This window comes from Theropithecus gelada, chromosome 2 (genome assembly GCF_003255815.1).
Source record: "Theropithecus gelada isolate Dixy chromosome 2, Tgel_1.0, whole genome shotgun sequence".
Lineage (NCBI taxonomy): Eukaryota > Metazoa > Chordata > Mammalia > Primates > Cercopithecidae > Theropithecus > Theropithecus gelada.
The window spans coordinates 81,352,027-81,374,442 of record NC_037669.1 but is presented as its reverse complement, the minus strand read 5'-3'; the positions used below and the strand labels follow the sequence as shown (position 1 = coordinate 81,374,442).

At 38.4% G+C, this 22,416-nt stretch overlaps 2 protein-coding genes across 6 annotated transcripts in view; one reads left to right on the top strand and one right to left on the bottom strand.

The window, feature by feature from the left end:
• The window catches only part of C2H3orf67 (chromosome 2 C3orf67 homolog), a 309,119-nt gene that overhangs the window by 17,652 nt on the left and 269,051 nt on the right, over positions 1-22,416 (bottom strand). The gene's annotated exons all lie outside the window — the stretch shown is intronic.
• LOC112619453 (60S ribosomal protein L36a-like) lies at positions 19,615-20,124 on the top strand. Its single transcript, XM_025377413.1, has one exon. The coding sequence runs from the start codon at positions 19,706-19,708 to the stop codon at positions 20,024-20,026; it is 321 nt and encodes a 106-aa protein (XP_025233198.1). The 5' UTR covers positions 19,615-19,705; the 3' UTR covers positions 20,027-20,124.

Below are 22,416 nucleotides of genomic sequence, written 5' to 3'. Positions count from 1 at the left end.
AAACACACACACACACAAAAAAACACAAAACACAAAACATGAGTTATACCCATCCATTTGGTCCTGTGAAGGAATTTACTTGCAATAGAGCTATCTACAATTTTGTATACATTTAAATAATTATTTGTGGTAGTCATTATGTCAGAAATCTAAATTATTATATATCTTTCAATTACAGCACTGAAATACCTGCTATCTTAAAGCTCTGGGTCATTTTCACTGGGGATCCTGTATTAGGAATTTAACTATTTGCAGCATTGTCTATCCATACTTTATGATACTTATCATTTGGTACCAGTGTACATTTCTTATTCACTGAAAGAAATTTAGATTTTAAAAATCTTTTATGGCCAGAGAACAGACTGGGGAGAGGACTAGGAGATAGCTCATTTTTGGGGACAATTCATATTCATAGATTCCTATTAAACATTGGTGAAAATTGTTTCCCAAAAATATCATAAATACCAAATTTTACTTTCAATTTCAGGAGGTCAGAGACAGTCTAAATCCCATATGTGAACCTCTGGGCTCCAAATAAAGAACTTCTGCATCATGGGATATCATGGAAATGGCATTTCAAGTAGTGAAAAATCCATGCTTTGCAAAGTTTTTCTGTAAAAGGCCAGATGGAAAATGTGTTAGTTCTATGAGCCATAAGATCTCTCTAACAACTGTTTAACTCTGCTGTTGTACTGCAAAAGCAGGCATAAACAATCAGTTTATGAATGGGCATGGCTGGATTCTAATAAAGCCTTATTTATGAAAAAACAGGCAGTGGGCAGGATTTGGGCTTACAGGTTATAGTTCAATGACTCATGCCTTAGTGAAAGGAACTGTGAAGTAGACAATGCTTGAGGTTCTTATGAAAATTCCTGCTTTCTCCTAAATAGCTTTGAATCCACCTTTCTCACCATCTCCCCTTTTACCACCAAGGTCTAAGCAACTATCTTGGCTTGTGTTATCTGTAGCAAAAGCTCCTACCTGATCCCCTCATATTCACTCATCCTGGCTTCATTTCTCCTCTGTTCTCCACACTATAGCCAAAATTACTTGACAGTATGTCCGTCTCTTGTTTCAAAGTGTCTTCCCAGTGTCATTGGGAAGCCATCATCCTCAGCAGAAAGACCAGAACCCTTTCCTTAGCCTTTGAGGCTTTGCATGGACTAGTCTCTACGTATTTTTCCAACCTCTTGTACAATGTTCCCTCTCACTCCCTGTGCTCCGGCCACGCTGGGCTTCTCTCAGTTCCTGGAGTGGCCATGCTCCCTACCATCACCAGGTCTTTGCCCAGGCTGTGCCCCTTGTCTAGACCATGCTTTCTTCCCCTCTTTCTACTGTCCCTTGGCCTGGTGAATTCATACCCAATCTTTGTATTTTGGCTAAAGAATCACACTCTTGGGAAATCTTCACTGACATCCCCTCTTCAATCTAGTTGAGTTCCTTTCACACCTTTTCTTAGAGCAACTGTGATTTTCTCGTTAAGAGCTCTTGTCTCAGCTCATAATTACAACCTCATTTGTTTGATCATTTGATGAATGTCATCCTCCCGATTAGACTCTAGCTCCTAGCAGAGTTCCTGGCACAGAGTAGCTGCTCCCTCAATATTTACCAAATGTATGACTATTCAAATAGTCTCTTTCTTAGCCAAGAATACTGAGTGGTACTTGGTATTAAAAGTCTCCATAACAATAAAAAATGCTGCTGTTGTAACCTACTCTGCATTCTTCTTCCATCTTGCTCTTTCTCTGCTTGCTAAAAGCATGCTCTTGTTTCCTTACCATGTGCTCAATATACACACACAGGTCAGGGACACACACCTGCTTTTTTACAGCCAAGAAAGAAAAATTTAATTTTCTACTTCAGGAAGCAGAATGTTGATTCAGAAACATATTTACTAGCTTCAAAAAACTAAGAAAATATGTGTTCCTTTTTTAAAAAACTAAAACATACAGACAGTGTTCTCAATAGCATTTCTTCATAGAATTCATCTCCCACTTCAAGATGGGATCTTAAAATATAAGTTGGGAACTCTTTTGCATATCTCTTTTTTTTTTCTTATTTTTAAAACTTTTTATAAAGACAGGGTCTTGCTATGTTTCCTAGCCTGAACTCTAACTCCTAGCTTCAAGCGATTCTCCCACCTCAGCCTCCCAAACTGTTGGGATTACAGGTGTGGGCCACCACGCCTTCTTTCATATATCTCTTAAGATGGGCTTGAATAAGTATTAAGATGCTGTTGTTTAATTTTGGTTTGTTTTCCTCAGAAGTCTCTAACCAGATTCTTAGCATTGAAGAAGAACCCCCATCGATGTTCTGAAACCCTTCCACAACACTCCCACCAAGTGGGTTATCTAATCTACGCTTGATTACCATCAGAAACTGTGTACCTACTGCTTTCAAATATCACATTTCATCTTCAAGTAGTTCTGCCTGTTCAAGAGTTTTTCCTCATGTTGAGGTAAAATCTGTTTTCTTTTTACTTGTACCCATTTCTCCCACCCTTATCCCTTATGGCTAAGGAACAATTCTAACCTTTTTAAAAGACACAGTAGAAGAGAGCTAAGGGACTGTTCAAGACTCCTTTCTCCCCCTTCTCCTTGGAATAGCCACCTCTAAACACATGGCTTTCTGGAGTAGATTGGTCCAGAGGTGGACACCCAACCTAATATGGGCCAATTGCTGGGCTTCCCTGAACTTCTCAAACTGGATCTGAAAAAGAGAGTCTCACAATGAAGATGGGAGCTGAACAAAGTGAAATTCAGATGCCACTGGTGATCCCATTTCCTGTCACATGGAGGAAGCCAGTCTGAAGAGAGAATGAGGAAGCTTAAAGTCTGGATTGTAGGGGAATGAAACAGTATTGGCACCACTGAATTAATTGGAAAACTAGGAAGAGAAAACCAGTTTGGGATGATGGAAGTGCTTGGTTTAGCACAAGGGGGAATCTGAGGTCTTGAAAGTTTTTCCATGTGGTGATGTGCTGGAAATATTTAGGGATACCTTACTAAGTCTTAGACTTAGCTCTTGAATATGTGTCTCCAAACCCATTGCCATTATCCTAGTCTGTGTTTCTAGCACCTCTCCCGTGGTCTTCCTCTAGCCAATCTGGACTCCATATAGTCCAAACCAGAGTAAGCTTTTCAAAATTTGTGTTTAGGGTAAAATCCCAAATTACCACATTGGTTTAAAGCCTTGCATAGCCTGGTTCTATTGCTCCAGCATTTTTTGTATCTTTCCCTTACAGTCACCACCACACTCCCCTCAGGTTTCACAGGAAAGCCACATCCTTAGTCTCTCTTCTTACAACAGCCTAGTTGACTCTCTTCATCCTCAGTCTTCAGATTTCAGCTCAAATGTTACTTCAGAGAAGGCTTGCTTGAATTCTAAGTGTACCACAAGTTCTCCCAGTCAATATCCCAGCAGGAAACATTTGGCATACTCACATTAGGATGATCTGGGGAGAATTTGAGGGAGGGCTTATTACAAAGGTAAGAACAGGCAGGGGATCCAAATGGGACCGTATGAATACCAGGGCTGTTCCACCCTTAGACCTTAAGGGAAAAGGAAGAGGCAGTGGCCAGACCCAGAAAGCAAAAGGTGTGGAGAGAGGGCCTTCTTGATGGGAGCTGTGACCCTGGGCCGAATTTTGCAGTAAGCCTGAATTAGTCTTACAGGGAGGGAGATGGGGAAGAGCACCCCTGACTTCCTTCTCCCTCCTTCTCTGATCTTCACTGGCTGAGTGTCTTCATTGGCTGAGAAGCCAGAGGACAAGGAAGTCCATTGATGTAGTTTATGTCTATCAGCCTCTCTGGACAGAGAGCAGCATGAAGGGTGGATATAGCAGGGCTGAGAGAAGATGTCCGGAAAGATACCATGGTTACTACACATCAGTCATCTCAGTGTGTAACGATCTGCCCATTTGTGTGACTGAGTCATGTCTGGCAGGTCATGTCTGACTTCTTCATATATTGAATTCTCAATAAATGTTTGCTGAATGAATGCTCATAGGAAGGCCAGGGCTAAAAGAGAAAGACATATAGATGAGAGCAAAAAGAAAAAGACATGTAGATGAGAGCAAAAAGATGGGAAAATGGATGAGTTCTCTGAGGAAGAACTTGTAAGGAGAAGGTCAGGAGAGCATGCTCTGAGAGTGGTGGGAGGAATAACAGGGGCTGAAAAGGCAGCTAGTTGAGAATGACATAAGAATTATGCTTGCCAGACATTTCTTCTCCCCTCCTAAAAGTGCTCCCAGAGGATGTATACGTTATCATGACATCTGGAATAGGATCACATCTCTTCCACAGCAAAAGGTGGGAAACACAATGCATAAACAAATACTACTGTGTTTTCATCTCACATCAATCCAGGTTTATATGGACATATGCAATAAACACTCATACAAATGGGAAATCATACTCTTTCTTCTGGTTTCTACAAAATCACCACTCCTGCCTATGTCTTTATTAGATAAATCCACAAAACAGAGAGGATCCAGCTTCCCACAAGTGCTCAGTGCTCTAAGAAATCACAAGCACCATCTTCTCTATGCTCTATTAAATATACTTTATATGTTCTCTGCAGAATGTCTTTCTATCTTTCCTGTATGCCAGTATTTTCCCTCAGGTTAAGAAAATATTAATGACAAAGCATCTTGGGACTATTTTCTAGACATTGAACTATTACATATGGTAGATAATTCAACTCTGGAGGCACAAATCCAGATATCAGGCATTGAATTCGGCAGTATGTGAACAGTAACATCCCATCTACTTGAGATAATATGAAAGAAAGCTGACCCTTTCCTTCCCTTCTATAGACTGTTATCATCGTAGTTGCTTTATAATTTTACACTTAGTAGATGTTTATCGAGCCCCTGTGCTGTTGCAGACTTCATGCTGGGTACTGAGGAGTAAGACATAGTTCCTGCCTTTGAGGAATTTGGTCTACTGGGAACAGGTCACTAGACCAACATTTATAAGAGAGTGAAGTAAGTGTTCGATAGAGGTAAGCCCAAGGAACCTCTTATAGTCAGGAGAATAGTTCAGGGAAGGCTTTCTAGCAAAAGTCATGAAAGGGTTATTCCTGAAGGATGAGAATAAGGCAGCCAGATAGTGAAGAGATGGAAGAATATTCTATAAGGAACAGCATGAACTACAGTAGAAAGGTGTGAGAGAGACCTTGGGGTACTCCTAGCAACTGTAGTCAGTTGTTGAAGAAGCAGGATGCTTAGATGGCAAACTAAGGAATTCTTACCTTATTATGAAGGCGCTGGGGACCTACTGAAGGATTTTAAGATAGAAGAATCTTGGATTTGCATTTGAGAAAGCTCACAGTGGCAGTAGTGGGAGACTGAATTAATGGAGAATAAGAGAGGGACCAGGAAGGTCAGTTAGGAGCTTCTTGTTGTATACTTTAGGCAAAATAGAATAGTGTTATTTTGGGAATTTAGTACATAGGTGTTTGAAATCATTCTATGATAAAGACACATGCACACATATGTTTATTGTGGCACTATTAACAACAGCAAAGATTTGGAACCAACCCAAATGTTCATCAATGATAGATTGGATTAAGAAAATGTGGCACATATACACCACGGAATACTATGCAGCCATAAAAAAGCATGAGTTCATGTCCTTTGCAGGGACATGGATGAAGCTGGTAACCATCATTCTCAGCAAACTATCACAAGATCACAAAACCAAACACTGCATGTTCTCACTCATAAGTGGGAGTTGAACAATGAGAAAACATGGACACAGGGAGGGGAACATCACACACTGGGGCCTATCGGGGAGTGGGGGGCTAGGGGAGGGATAACATTAGGAGAAATACCTAATGTAGGTGATGGGTTGAAGGGTCCAGCAAACCACCACGGCATGTGTATACCTATGTAACAAACCTGCACGTTCTGCACATGTAACCCAGAACTTAAAAGTATAATTAAAAAAAACAAAAAGAAACAAACAAAAAAACAAAAACAAACAGACAAACAAAAAAGAAACATAGAACCTTCCCATTAACAATATCCATTTCCCAGTGTGTCAAAATAGCGTTATAAGGGGATCAGAACATGCTACCCCCAAATATGCCATATTAGCATATTGATTTTGAGCTAAAGACCATTGGGAAACAGTAGATGCAAGAAGAGCTCTCTGATCTTCTACTTTCTCCCTAAAAACAGGGCATAAATTTCCTCTGAGAAGGACATTCTTCCTGTACCAGGAGAGGAGAACATTCTTATCTCCAGAGATGGGGAGGTAACACTGAGATGAATCTCTACGAACAAATCTTACTAAAACAACCTCTGTCTTCCATTAGTTTTCCCCATACATTTCTTAATCACATCCCCACAATTTACTGCCCCTAGCCCAAACCCCTTTTCCTGTTGTCTTGTCACATCTCCACAATTTATCTCTCATTGTTATAATGGTATATAGTCTTCTGGGTCTAGCCCTTCTTTGAGTCTTAATTTCTTTTCTATGAAGACTTCCACGCACATGAAAAATTAAAATATTAACATCAAGTAAAATTTGCATGCTTTTCTCCTGTTAATTTTTCTTTTGTTAGTTTCACTCATGGGCCTCAGCCACAGAACCTAAGAAGGCAGAGAAAGTCTTTCCTCCCCTTCACAATGTACAGAAATTTCCAGAGAAGACATCTTGTTTTTGTCATTCTGTGAGAGTGGGGATCTTAAGTGATGGCAGTTGCCTCAAGGGTCTTACACTCTAATAAGGAATATTTTAGATTCTTTTTATGTGTCTCATAAATAGTTATTCAGTGTCTTTGTGCCCAACACTGTGTTGGATATGTAAGGATACTGAACAAATACAAGGCATGGTCCCAGAAAAGTAGACACATATATGAATGTATAGGTCAAAAGAAAAGAAATATAAATGTCCCCCAAAAAACACAAAAATGCTTGAGCTTGTATATCATTACAGCAATACAAATTAAAATAATGATATACTATTGATACATAGTAGCTTAGTAAAAATTCTAACATTTGATAAAATAGGGTAAAATTAAGGAGATGGGACACAAACAGCATAAACTGCCAGAAGTGTAAATTGGTGAACAGTTTGGTAATATCTATCAAAATTATCTTTTGACCAAGTAATTCCACTGCTAGAAATTAACTGTAAACACATACTTGCCTAACTTCATAAATATGTGCAAATGAAGATGTTTATTATGGCACTGTCTACAGTAACAAAGAGCTGGAAACCACCTAAATAAATGTCCATTACCAGGGAACTGACTGAATAAACTATGGTACATCCAAACAATGAAATAATATCTAGCAGCCAAAGTCGAATGTGGTCAACCTATCTGTACAAATTCAAAAAATTTAAAAAAGTTGTAGAAAAATACAGTCTTAACCTTTTTATACAGAAAAAATACATGTATAAAAATACATTTTCTAATATATGCGTAGAAAATTTCTGAAGAATGCCCAAGAAATTGTTAACCATAATCACATCTGACAGTAGAAATGCAGGGTTGGGCGTGGGAGGAGTAAGACTTATTTTTTACCTTCTGCTTTTCTACCCTGGTTGAATTTTTTTTACTCCTTTTTTTTTTTTAAAGCAGTCTCTCACTTTAGGAGCTTCTAATTGGATGAGATCTATAAGAAAACCCTTCTGAAATATAGCTTCAAAATATCTTTATAAAGTATTTTAGGTGACAAGTGCTTATGAAACATAGGTGTTAGATTGGCCCCTTGACCAACTAAGAAGGAGAGAGTGAAATGGGTTTTCTTCCTCATACTCACTTGCATGGTCTAAATTGATCCTAGCAGCTTTCACCATTAAAAACATGAATTTGGCCACGTGCAGTGGCTCATGCCTGTAATCCCAGCACTTTGGGAGGCTGAGGCTGGAGGATCACTTATGCCCTGGAGTTCGAGACCATGGGAAGTATAGTGAGATCTCAACTCTACCCCCCCCCCCCAAAAAAAAAAAAAGGAAAAGAAAAGAAAAAAGAAAAAAAAAAGTAGTCCCTACTTGGGCTACTTGGGAGGCTAAAGTGGGAGAACTGCTTGAACCTGGAGGGTCGAGGCTACAGTGAGCTACAATTGTGCCACTGCACTCCAGCTTGGGTGACAGAATGAGACCTGGTCTCAAAAATAAATAAATTTTTAAAAAAGTAAACTCCAATAATGAAAGCTAAACATTTTAGGTCTTTGCAAATATTGCTCATGGTCCTGGAAATTGTCAAGTTTTCATTTGTATAAACAACAGTTGCTTTATCTAATGCTATAATATGACTAAAACAAGTAGGTGCTAACTTTTTAATTTAATTTAATTTTTAAAAACACATCATTCAAGAGCCTGATTTATTTTAAAAAAATGGTTCCTGTGCTGCTATCTGCAATGTCAGGTCTGTCTATTCAGTGATATAACTTGACAGAGAATGGTTACAATGGCAAAGTTGGAAGATGCTCTAGAATAGAGAGGCAGCCTAGCTAAAATCTCAGAGGAAACTCATAGACTTTTTCCATTTTAGGAAATATATTTACATGAGTTTGGGAAAAGTTTAATATTATGTTTTAATTTTCCTTTCAAATAATTTTTTTCTTTTTTTAGTTGCTGGAGGAAGAAAGGTCTAAACCTCATGGAAAACTGTACAGTGACTCACTTATCTTTTACCTTTCATTGGAGGGGAATCATTTCAGGGGTGCAAATTCTCAAGGAAGTCAGTTTATCTGCTCAAAACAGAAAAAACTAATCAAGCATTGTCTGATTAATTACAGACACTTGAAAAAAAAGTTATCAAGGCCTACAGCTGTAATCAATTTAATCAACATGCAAAGAGCCAATCTATGGTTTTCTTGATTAACAAAGCTGAATGTTAAATAGCAAAGTGTGACATTGTAGTGCCATTAGCTCGAGCTACAAATTGAGCATTTTCCCTAAATATTCAAAATCAGGTCAGGATAAAGTGAACATTGTTTTATACTTTATTTCTTATGATGAGGACCGTGGGTGTGAACATTTTAATTCTTCCCCTTGATATTCCCATGCAGGAAAAATACATTTTATTTAAGTAGTAGAAACGGGTAGTAACTTCAAAATGCTTGCATAAAGGCACACACAAAAAATCAACTACCTGGAAAGATCACACAATAAAATAGAAGCACAAGAAAGTGATGTGAGATTTCTCAGTTTAGTGTCATCCTAGTTGGTTATGGAATTCATCAGGAAAAGACATGCCAGACACAAAGAGATGAAATGTCCTTATTAGATTTTTAAGATGTGAATGTGAAGTGCATCTATATAGTGTCTGATGAGCAAATCAGAAAATTCAATCTGCTTATTTTATTTGCATAAAGTCAATTTAAACGTCAAAATATCTAACACAAGACTAGTTTATTAATGGTGTGTTTCTCACTCTTAAAAATCACAGTTTTAGCTATAAAGTGATGGCTATATTTTGTGTAGCCAAACACTGTCTGGAGTTTTATCTGTTAAAACAGCAATTCTCAATCTTCTGAGGGTAAAGATCCATTCTTTTTTGTTCTTAAAATTTGGGAAAAGCACAAATAAATACTTGCTAACTAGTGTAAACTCAGACAATCTGAGACAGGTCTCAGTTAACTTAGAAGGTTTATGTTGCCAAGGTTGAGGATGTATGCCCATGACACAGCCTCAGGAAGTCCTGACGATGTGTGCCCAAGGTGGTCGGGGTACAGCTTGGTTTTATACATTTTAGGGCGACATGAGACACCAATCAATACGAGTAAGATGTATGTTGGTTCTGTCCAGAAAGGCGAGGACAACTTGAAGCAAGGAGGGGGGCTTTCAGGTCACAGGTAGGTGAGAGACAAATGGTTGCATTCTTTTGAGTTTCTGATAAGCTTTTCCAAAGTAGACAATCAGAATATGCATGTGTCTCAGTGAACAGAGGGATGACTTTGAATAGAATGAGGCACGTTTGCCCTAAGAAGTTTCCAGCTTGAATTTTCCTTAGTGATTTTGGGGGCTCAAGATATTTTCCTTTCACACTAGTGTGATTGCAACACACTAGTTAGCAAGTATTTATTTGCTAACTAATTACCACAAATAGTTTCATTATGAAAATATGTATATAACTCACCTAAAAATAAATGGGAAAGAATTCAAGTTGATCTTAATACTATTCATATTTACATATGTTTTCTTAAAGGGAAGTGGAAAGGAAGTAGAAAGAGAAGGGTATACATGGTATATAGCAGTCACTCAATGAATACTTATGAACTGTTAAAGCCTACTTGCTAGTTATATATTATGGCAACTATAATTTTGGTCAGTCTAACATACGTTTCCTCTCCCTTTTCTTTTTTTCCTGAGATGGAGTTTTGCTCTTGTTGCCCAGACTGGAGTGCAATGGCGCGATCTCGCCTCACCGCAACCTCCGCCTCCTGGGTTCAAGTGATTCTCCTGCCTCAGTCTCCTGAGTAGCTGGGATTATAGGCATGCGCCAGCATGCCTGGCTAATTTTGCATTTTTAGTAGAGATGGGGTTTCTCCATGTTGGTCAGGCTGGTCTTGAACTCCTGACCTCAGGTGATCCGCCTGCCTCGGCCTCCCAAAGTACTGGGATTACAGACGTGAGCCACTGCTCCCGGCCTTCCTCTCCCTTTTCTGAGAACTTAGCACTTTTTTCCTATGAGCAACTCATTTCATGTGGTTTGAGGGGCTAAGCCTCCCTTAACTCCCAATATGGGGGTGAGCATGAGACCCAAGCTGGGCAACAGTCCACTCTTGGAATTTTGCTGGTTTTATAAGTAGTGAGCATAATGCTGTGGGAGGCCAGAATATGCCACTCCCAAATATGCCTTTTTAGCACAGAGATTGTTGAGCTAAAGACAGTTATGAAGACACAGATGCAAGAAAACTCTCTGTCCTCTATTTGCCTAAAAGTAGGAGATAGATTAATAAAGATAAAAGGTATATTGGTCCCTCTTCTACCAGGGAGGACAAAGGTTAACCATAGAAGACAACGTGAGACCCTTATAGGCCTGAAGATGGCACCAGAGGAATCGACATGAACAAGCTTGACTCACTGGCCTTTATCTGCCATTTATTTGCCTTCCTACAAATTGCTGCCCTTAGAGACTTAAACCCTTTTCCTTTATCTTGTCACTTCTTTAAAAATTTACTGTTCTTGTTGAAGATAATATATAAGCTAGAATTCAAAGCCACTTCTTTGAGACCTACTCATTTTCCCGGTATCTCGTATGTATTACATACATATTTGAAAATATACATGCTAATTAACTGTTTTTCTCCTGGGAATCTGTTTTATGTTACAAGAGTTCATTCCAACTAAGAACTTATGAGGACTGAGGGAAAAAATTATTTTTCCTCTGTTACAATGCAAACAGGAACTGTGTAGAGGCCTGGTTAGAAAAAAGGCAACAGAAAGAACAGTAAAGAGATGAAGAGACAGTCCTTTCACCATTTGAGGTCTGGGATTCAATCTTGCCTGCAGATCAACCTCTGGACTCATCCACTGTGGGAGTGTGAAAGGAAAACAAATCTTGGGACCCCCAAATCACTAAGCCAAAGGGAAGAGCCAACCTCGGAACTGCTTAGGGCAAACCTGGCTCCCATTCTATTCCTAAGAAAGAGAGCTACTAAGATTAAAAACAAACAAACAAAAAAAACAACAACAAAAAACACTAGTTACATACCTCCCTCACAAAGAATTTCCTTGTGGATAAAGAACAGACAGAACTCAAAGTCATTCCTCTGTTCACTGAGATAAATGCATATCTAATTGCTTCCTTTGGAAAGGTTCATCAGAGACTCAAAAGAATGCAACCATTTGTCTCTTACCTACCTATGACCTGGAAGCCCCCTCCCTGCTTTGAGTTGTCTTTCCTTTTTGGACGCAGCCAATGTACATCTTACATGTATTGACTGATGTCTCAAGTCTCTCTAAAATGTACACAACCAAGCTATGCCCCGAACACCTTGGGCACACGTTGTCAGGACCTCCTGAGGCTGTGTCACAGGCGTGCATCATTAACTTTGGCAAAATAAACTTCCTAAATTGACTGAGACCTGTTTCAGATATTTGGGTTCCACAGGAGCCTATAAACGTGTGATTTGTAACTAACAGGCTCCTCACTCATGTCAAAGTGTGCACAAGTGAATGATATCTATTGAATATATTTTCCCAACAGAAAAACAAAGGCTAAGAAAAACTATGAATTTACAATATTTCTCAAGAGGTCCTTTAGAATTGCTACATTTCTATAGGACATACTTAAATATTATCTTGTTCTGGGAGTCTGGAGTGGCTTCCTAATGTGGGGAAAAAGTAAGTGGGAGGCCCCCACTGGTCCATAATCCTGCCACAGACTCCTATAATCCTAGCCACACTAAGTCCTAAGGAGCTGCAGCATGGTGCTATTTCGAGAGCGTTACCCTCACTGAACTGTGTCCTACACTGCCACTGGGGCTGAGGTGCCACAGGTAGTAATCCCATATTCTGCCTCTAGCAGAGGTGTGGTTGTGAATTTTCATGTGCCCCAAGGACAAATTCCACTGCTCATGACCTAGACTGCTGCTGCTACAGGTTTCCCAGCTGCCATCCTAATCGCTGCTTCCAGAGAAAGCAACCCCAGCCTGCTGAGTAGTAGGACCAAAGTGCAGCTACAGCCACCCCGACCTGCGCATTTTGCCAGTGGCCTGAGGATCACCTAGTCCCTGTCCACCACAGTCAAGCGCCTGCATGCATCACTGTGGAGGGCCTGAGGGCAGATCTTCCCAGCCTGGCTTTACACTCCCAGGTACCTGAGCACACTGTCTAGGGGGGCCGGGAATTATCCAGCCCAGTCCATCACTAGAGGAATGTGGGTACTCCTCTTGGGGTGTGAGGTGGGGCCTTCTCTACCTGCTGCTACCATAACAGCTGGCACCTACCTGCATGCCACCTGCAGATATGGGGAATGACTCTGGCTCAACCCCTTGAAGCTACTGCCAACACCAGTGTGGACCACTTGGGTCCCAGAGAGTTGTTCTACCACTGCTACTACCATCACCTATGCCACAGTCACTGCCCAGGAACTTGAGAACCTGCACACCCACCTGATCCCCTGCTTCTATTTCTGGCACCCAAGTAAGCCACTTAGAGGCCCAAGAATTGGCCTGCCTGGAACCACTAACACAGGATCCAGTGTATGCTGCTCTGGGGCCCAAGTACAGGCATGGTCAGCCTACTGCTGCCACCATTGAGGTCTGGTGACTGGCTCACCTGGCATCCCAGTTCCTAGCAAAACTTCACTAAGGCTTCACTAACAAACATACCTTAAGCCACTGAGTAAATAATAGACACCACTGACACTGTTTATAGCCAAAGATATCATACAGGGACTACACTACAGCATGCACCCAGAATCAAAACCAAGTGTCCTACTCAACCAACACCAAAGATACATCTTCAGGAAAAATTTCTCCCCAATAAAAACACGTTCAAATAATTGGAATAAGTGACAGTTACACCAGATGGGCAGATAATCAATGTTAGGATCCAGGAAACATAAAAAAGTAAAGAAATATGACAACTCCATAGGAACACAGTAATAATTCAGCAACAGATCACAATCAAAAAGAAATTCATAAAGTCCTGGAAACAGAATTCAAAATACTGATACTAAAGATGCTTAATGAGATACAAGAGAATTCTGAAAAGCAATACAAAAATGTCAGAAAAACAATTCAGGATATAAGTGAGAAATTTACCAAAGAGACAGATATCATAAAAAAGAACCAAACACATATAAACTAAAAATAAAGGGAAGGAAAAGGATATTCCATGCAAATGGAAACAAAAGGTGAGCAGGAGTAACTATGCTTATATCAAATAGAATAGACTTTAAGCAAAATACTAAAAGAAGACAAACAAGGTCACTGTAATGGTAAAAGGATCAATTCAGCTAGAGGATATAACCATCTAAACATCTGCACACCCAATATCAGAGCACACAGATATATAAAGCAAATATTATCAGAGCAAAAATTCTGGAACTAAAAAATCCACTGAATGAAATAGAAAATACATTTGAAAGCTTCAGCAACACACTAGATCAAGCAGAAGAATCTCAGAACTGAAAGATAGCTATTTTGAAATAACCAAGTCTGACAAAAATAAAAAAGAATAAAAAAGGAGGAAAACATTCACGACTTATAGGACACCATAAAGTGACCAAATATTTGAATTTTGGGTGTCCCAAAAGGTGAAGAGAAAACGAAATGGTTAGAAAAATCTATTTAGCAAAATGATAATGGAAAAATTCCAAATTCTAGCAAGAGATTCAGATATCCAGATACAAGTTCAGAGATCCCCAAACAGATATAATTCAAAAAGTTCTCGCCCGGCACATTATAGTCAAAAATGTCAAAAATCAAAAACAAAGAGAGAATTATAAAACCAGCAAGATAAATGCATCTAGTCATTTATAAGGGAACCCTTATCAGACTAACAGTGGATTTCTCAGCAGAAACTTTACAGACCAGGAGAGAATGGGATGATATATTCAAAGAGTTGAAAGATTTAAAAAAACTGTCAGCCAAGGATACTATATCCAGCAAAATATCCTCCATAAATGAGAGAAGTAAAATCTTTCTCAGACAAGCAAAAGCTGAGGGAATTTGTCACCACTACACCAGCCCTACAAGCAATGCTTAAGGAAGTCTCACACCTGGAAGTGAAAGAACAATTACTATTGTCATGAAAACACACAAAAATATAAAAAACACTGGTAGGGTAAACAAATAAGATAAAATGTTATGATTACAGAATATCACCAAGCCACAATGGTAAATAGTAACAGCAAAATAAAGGAACAAAGGATATGTAAAACAATGGGAAATCAAATAATGAAATAAGAGAAATAAGCCCACATGTGTCAGTAATAACCTTGAATGTGAATGAATTAATCTTTCCATTTAAAAGGTATAGACTGGCTGAATGAATAAAAAACAAGATTCAAGTATATGCTGCCCACAAGAATCTCATCTGTAAAGAAACATATAGACTGAAAATAAAGGGATGAAAAAGGATATTCCACACAAATGGAAGCCAAAAGCAAGCAGGATTAGCTATGGTTATATCACACAGAACAGATTTTAAGTTAAAAACACTAAAAAGAGGCCGGGCACGGTGGCTCAAGCCTGTAATTCCAGTACTTTGGGAGGCCGAGATGGGCGGATCACGAGGTCAGGAGATCGAGACCATCCTGGCTAACACGGTGAAACCCCGTCTCTACTAAAAAAAAATACAAAAAAAAAATTGCCGGGCGAGGTGGCGGGCGACTGTAGTCCCAGCTACTCGGGAGGCTGAGGCAGGAGAATGGCATAAACCCAGGAGGCGGAGCTTGCAGTGAGCCAAGATCCGGCCACTGCACTCCAGCCTGGGCGACAGAGCGAGACTCTGTCTCAAAAAAAAAAACAAAACAAAAAACACTAAAAAGAGACAAATGAGATAATTATGTAATGATAAAAGTAAGTTAGAAGATATAACTATCTAAACATATATGCAGCCAACATCAGAACATCTAGATATGTAATGCAAATATTACTAGATCTAAAGGGAGAGATAGACTCTAATATAATAATAGCTGGGAATTTCAACACCCCACTCCCAGCATTAGTCAGATCATCTGGACAGAAAATTAACAACAACAACAACAAAAACCACTGGATTTGAATGACACATTAGACCAAATGAACCTAACGGAAATTTACAGAACATTTCATTCAACAGCTACAGAATAGATATCCTTCAAATCAGCACACACAACATTCTCCAGGATAGAATACATGTTAGAATACAAAATGAGTGTCAATACATTTTAAAACATCAAAATCTTATTAAGTATCTTCTCAGACAACAATAGAGTAAACTTAGAAATCAATAATAAGAGGAACTCTGGAAACTGTACAAATACATGGGATTAAACAACATACTCTTGAATGACCACTGGATCAAAGAAAAAATTATAGAGGAAATAAAACATTTCTTAAAACAAACAAAATAAAAACACAGTGTACCAAAACCTATGGAATACAGCGAAAGTGGTGCTAAGAGAGAAGTTTAGAGCAATAAACATCTACATCAAAAAAGTAGCAAATAAAATAAAAGTAGATTTTAAACAAACAATCTAATGATGCACTTTAAGGAACTAGAAAAGCAAGAACAAACCAAATCTAAAATTAATACAAGGAAAGAAATAATAAAGATCAGAGAAAAACTAAATGAACTAGATGCTAAAAAATAAAAAGGATCAACAAAACAAAAAGTTGGCTTTTTGACATTATTTTTTTTTTTTTTTTTTTTTTGAGACGGAGTCTTACTGTGTCGCCCAGGCTGGAGTGCAGTGGCCGGATCTCAGCTCACTGCAAGCTCCGCCTCCCGGGTTCACGCCATTCTCCTGCCTCAGCCTCCCGAGTAGCTGGGACTACAGGCGCCGCCACCTCACCCGGCTAGTTTTTTGTATTTTTTAGTAGAGACGGGGTTTCACCGTGTTAGCCAGGATGGTCTCGATCTCCTGACCTCGTGATCCGCCCGTCTCGGCCTCCCAAAGTGCTGGGATTACAGGCTTGAGCCACCGCGCCCAGCCAAAGTTGGCTTTTTGAAAAGATAAAATTGATAAACCACTTGCTACACTAGCCAAAAAAAAAAAAAAAAAAGAAAAAAAAAAAAAGAGAGAGAGAGAGAATACCCAAATAAACAAAATAAGAAATGAAACAGAAGATATTACAATTGTTACTATGGAAATGCAAAAGAACATTAGAGAATATTATGAACAACTAAACACTAACAAAGTAGAAAACCTAGAGGAAATGGATAAATTCTTAAACACATATAACCTATCAAGATTAAATCAAGAAGAAACAGAAACCTGAACAGAACAATAACAAGTTATGAGATTGAATCAGTAATAAAAAGTCTACCAATGAAGGAAAGTCCAGTACCAGATGGCTTCACTGCCAAATTCCACCATGCTTTCAAAGAACATGAATTCTTCCAACTATCCCAAAAATTGGAAGAGGAGAGAATTCTCCCTGACTCATTCTATGAGGCCAGCATCACCCGATACCAAAATCAGACAATGACATAACAAAGAAAAGAAAACTAGAGGCCAATATCCCTGATGAATGTCGATGCAAAAATTCTCAACTCAATATTGGCAAACTGAATCCAACAGTATATTGAAAAAATTAATACATGAAGATCAAGCGGGATTTATCCTAGGGATGCAAGGATCAACATATGCAAATCAGTAAATGTGATACATCACATTAACAGAATGAAGAACTTATCTATGAAGAATGAAGGTTTCTAATAATCTCAACAGATGCAGAAGTAGCATTTGACAAAATTCAACATCTCTTCATGATAAAAATAACAAACTAGGCATAGAAATAATATACTTCAAAATAATAAAGGCCATATATGACATACCCAGAGCTAACATCGTACTGAATAGGGAAAAGCTGGAAGCCTTTCCCCTAAGAACTGGAACAAGACAAGGATGCCCACTTTTACCACTCCTGTTCAACATAGTACTGGAAGTCCTAGCCAGAGTAATCCGGCAAAAGGAAAAAACAAAGCCATCTAAATTGGAAAAGTATAAGTCAAATTGTTCCTGTTTGCTGATGATATAATCTTATCTCTAGAAAAACCTACCTAAAGACTCCACAAAAACTCTTAGATCTGATAAATTCAGTAAAGCTGAAGGATACAAAGTCAACATACAAATATTAGTAACATTTCCATACACCAATAATGAACTAGCTAAGAAATAAGAAAGCAATTCCATTTACAAGAGCTACAAAAATATCTGGGAATAAATTTAACCAAGGACGTGAAGAATTTCTATAAGGAAAACTACAAAACACTGATGAAAGAAATTGAAAAGGACATAAACAAATGGAAAGACAGCTCATGGTCATGGATTGGAAGAATTAATATTATTAAAATGACTGTAACGCCAAAAGCAATCTATAGATTCAGTGCAATCTCTATCAAAATGCCAATGTCATTTTTCACAAAAAGAAAAAAAATCCTAAAGTTTGTATTCAGCCACGTAAGAACCTGAATAGCAAAATAAATTTTGAGGAAAAAAAAAAAAAAAAAAAAAAAGCAAAGCTGTGAGGCATCATACTACCTGACTTCAAAATATATTACAAGGCTATAGCAACCAAATAGCATGGTATTGGTATAAAAAGAGACACACAGACCAATGGAACAAAAGAGATAATCCAGAAATAAATCCATATATTTAATAGTCAACTGATTTCCAACAAAGATGCCAAGAACACACATTCAGGAAAGGACACTGCCTTCAATAAATGGTGCTGGGAAAATTGGATATCCATATGCAGAAGAATAAAACTAGAGGCCTATTTCTCATCATAAACAAAAATCAACCCAAGATGCATTAAAGACTTAAATCTAAGACCTGAAAACATAAAACTGGTAGAAAAAAAACAGGAAAAACACCTCAAGACACTGGTATAGGCAAAAATGTTATGGCTAAGACCTCAAAAGCACAAACAAAAACAAAAATAGATAAATAGGACTATATTAAATAAAAAAAGCTTCTGCATGGCAAAATAGAAGAACAAAAACCAACCAACCAACCATTTGACCCAGCAGTCCCATTACTGGGTATATATCCAAAAGAAAACAAACCATTCTGCCAAAAAGCAAGAAACAAAAAACAGAAAACAAGAGTGAAGAGACAACCCTTTGAATGAAAGAAAATAAAACTACTTGCTAACTACTCATCTGACAATGGAATAATATCCAGAATATACAAAGAATGCAGCAAGAAGAAACCAAATAATCCCATTAAAACATGTGCAAAAAACATGGATATTTTTCAAAAGAAGACATACAGATGGCCAACAGGTATATGAAAAAGTACTGAACATCAGTAATCATCAGGGAAATGTAAATCAAAACCACAATGAGATATCATCTGACCCCAGTCAGAATGGCTATTACTAAAAAAAAAAAACCCAAAAAACATGATGACAAGGATGTGGAGAAAGGGTATTCCTTATTTTTTCAACTTTTATTTTAGATTCAAGGGATACATGTGCAGATTTGTTATGTGGGTATATTGTGTGATGCTGAGGTTTGGGGTATGAATGATCCCATTATGCAGGTACTGAGCATAGTACCCAATAGTTCTTTAAACCCTTGCCTCCTTCCCTGCCTTCTACCGCTAGGGGTCCCCAGTTTCTATTGTTGCTTTTTTTTTTTCTTTAGACAGCGTTTTACTCTGTTGCCCAGGCTGATGTGCAGCAGCAGCGTGATCTTGTTGCCATTTTTATGTCCATGAGCATCCAATGTTTAATGCCCACTTACAAGTGAGAACATATGGTACTGTGGTTTTCTATTCCTGGGTTAATTTGCTTAGGATAATGATCTCCAGCTGCATCCATGTTGCTAAAAAGGACATGATTTCATTCTTTTTTATGGCTGCACAGTATTCCATCATGTATATGTACCATACATTTCATGAAAGACTATAGCAACAATAGAAACTGGGGACTACTATAGGTAGAAGGAAGGGAGGGAGGCAAGGGTTAAAAAAAACTATTGGGCTTCTTCCCTTTCCTGTTAGGCGAGAGCTGCGCTACGCGAGGGTGTCGGACGCCGTTTCTCGTTTTCATCATATAGACAACAGCCCTGCTGCAAAGATGGTCAACGTGCCTAAAACCCGAAGAACCTTCTGTAAGAAGTGTGGCAAGCATCAGCCTCACAAAGTGACACAGTATAAGAAGGGCAAGGATTCTTTGTATGCCCAGGGAAAGAGGCGCTATGATCGGAAGCAGAGTGGCTATGGTGGGCAGACAAAGCCAATTTTGCGGAAGAAGGCTAAGACCACAAAGAAGATTGTGCTAAGGCTGGAATGTGTTGAGCCTAACTGCAGATCCAAGAGGATGCTGGCCATTAAGAGATGCAAGCATTTTGAACTGGGAGGAGATAAGAAGAGAAAGGGCCAAGTGATCCAGTTCTAAACTTTGGGATATTTTTCTTCTGATTTTGAAGAGAAAATGTTGAAGCCATAGAAAAATTACCTGAGGGAAAATAAATAGTGATATTCTTACGCAAAAAACAAACAAACAAACAAACAAAAAACTATTGGGTTCTATGCTCACTATCTGCATAATGGAATCATTCGTATCCCAAACCTCAGCATCATGCAATATACCCACGTAACAAATCTGCATGTGTATATCCTCTGAATCTAAAATAAAAGCCATAAGAAGGAATAAGATAATTTTCTTTATTCAGTCTACTGTTCATGGACACCTAGGATGACTCCATGTATTTGCTACTGTGAATAGTGCTGTGATGAACATGAGAGTGCATGTGTCTTTTTGGTAGAATGGTTGTTTTCTTTTGGATACAAACCCAGTAATGGGACTGCTGGGTCAAATGGTAGTTCTGTTTTAAATTCCTTGAGAAATGTCCAAATTGCTTTCCACAGTTGCTGAACTAATTTATATTCCCACCAAAAGTATATAAACTTTCTGAAAAGGGAACTCTTATAAACTGTTGATAGTAATGTAAATTAGTACAGCCACTATGGAAAGCAGTATGAGAGATTTCTCAAAAAGCTAAAAACAGAACTACCATTCGATCCAGCAGTCCAACGACTGGTTATTTATCCAAAGGAAAAGAAATCAGTATATCAAAGGGATACCTGCACTTACCTGTTTACTGCAGCGCTATTCACAATAGCAAAGATATGGAATCAACCTAAGTGTCCATCAGCGAATGAATGGATAAAGAAAATATGGTATACATACCCAATATACTGTTGTTCACTTTTATGGCTGAATGCTATTATTGTCTTTGCAGCAACATGGATGGGACCAGAGGTTGTTATGTTAAGTGAAATAAACCAAGAACAGAAAGACAAATACCTCATGTTCTCACTCATATGTGAGAGTTTAAAAAGTGGATCTCATGGAGGTAGAGAGTAGAATGATAGATACCAGAGGCTGGGAAGGCTGTGTGGGTAGGAGTGGGGATGAAGACAGGTTTGTTAATGGGTATAAACATACAATTAGATAGAAGGTATAAATTCTAAAGTTTGATAGCAGAGTAAGGTAATTATATTTAGCAAAAATGTGTATGTCAAAGTAGCCAGAAGGGAGGACTTGAAATGATACCAATACAAAGAAGTGATAAATATTCAAGATGGATACCCCAAATATCCTGTGTTTGTCATCACGCATTCTGTACATGTAACAAACTATCATATGTACTCCATAAATGTAAAATATTATGTATCAGTTTAAAACAGAAACTGATACCCAACAGAAGGATACGCACAGAATAAAGACTTCTCATCTCACAAAAACATAGTATCATTGAAGATGCAGGGGAAGTAACTGCCTCCCTCCCACAACAGGTTTGCTTCATGTGGAAGGAAACCAAAATATGTCCCCCCAAAATATGCCTCCTTGACCTAAAAGTTGTTTTGAAGTCAAAGGCAATTAAGAAGCAGCAAGCACAGGAAAAACTCTCTCTACTTTCCCCCTTACCTGCCTAAAGACAGGGTATCAAGTCTCCTTTATTGGAGACAACTCTAGACTTTTAGGAGCTCAGAGATGGCCACAGAGGAATCTGCAAGGAAACCTCGCTCCATTAGTTTCCTCCCATATATTTACCTTCTCATAGTTTCTGGCCCTTGGAAGCCGAAAACTGCTTACATTTGTCCTGTTGTTTCTCCACAAACGTACTGTTCTTTGTGAAAGATGTTACGTAAGCCAGAGTTCTAAGCCACTGCTTTGAGTTACTTTTCATTGAGGTTTCTCCCACAGGATGTGTGGTGCAAGTGTTAATAAACTTGTTTTTCTCTTGCTAATCTTTCTTTTATTATAGGGTCCATCCCAACTAACAGCTCATGCAGGTTGTGGAAAATTATATTTCCTCCGTGGTGATATCTTTGAAAACATTAAGAAAATTACTTGAATGCCTGCTGTATCCCACTTTATACTTGTGTTCTAGGTATTGACAAGAGTGGTATCAAAAACACTGAGTCTCTGCTCCCATGGAGTTTATGATCCAGAGGTGGAGGCAGACAGTAAATACAGTAGTCCCTCCTTGTCCATGGTTTTATTTTCTGTGGTTTTAGCTATCTGAGGTCAACCATGGTCCAAAAATATTAAATGGAAAATTCCAGCAATTTTCCATTTATAAATTCATAAATTTCATTTATAAATTCATATAAAACAATTCATAAATTTAATTATAAATTAATTTATAAATTTCATTTATAAATTTTTATAAAACAATTCATAAATTTTAAATCTAGTACTGTTCTGAGTTTGTGAAATCTTGTGCTATCCCTGTCTGTCCTGTCCCAGACATGAATCCCTTTTCTGGTGTATCCACA

Excerpts from the sequence above, each read along its gene's own strand:
- LOC112619453 (XM_025377413.1), top strand. The coding sequence starts at position 19,706 with ATGGTCAACGTGCCTAAAACCCGAAGAACCTTCTGTAAGAAGTGTGGC.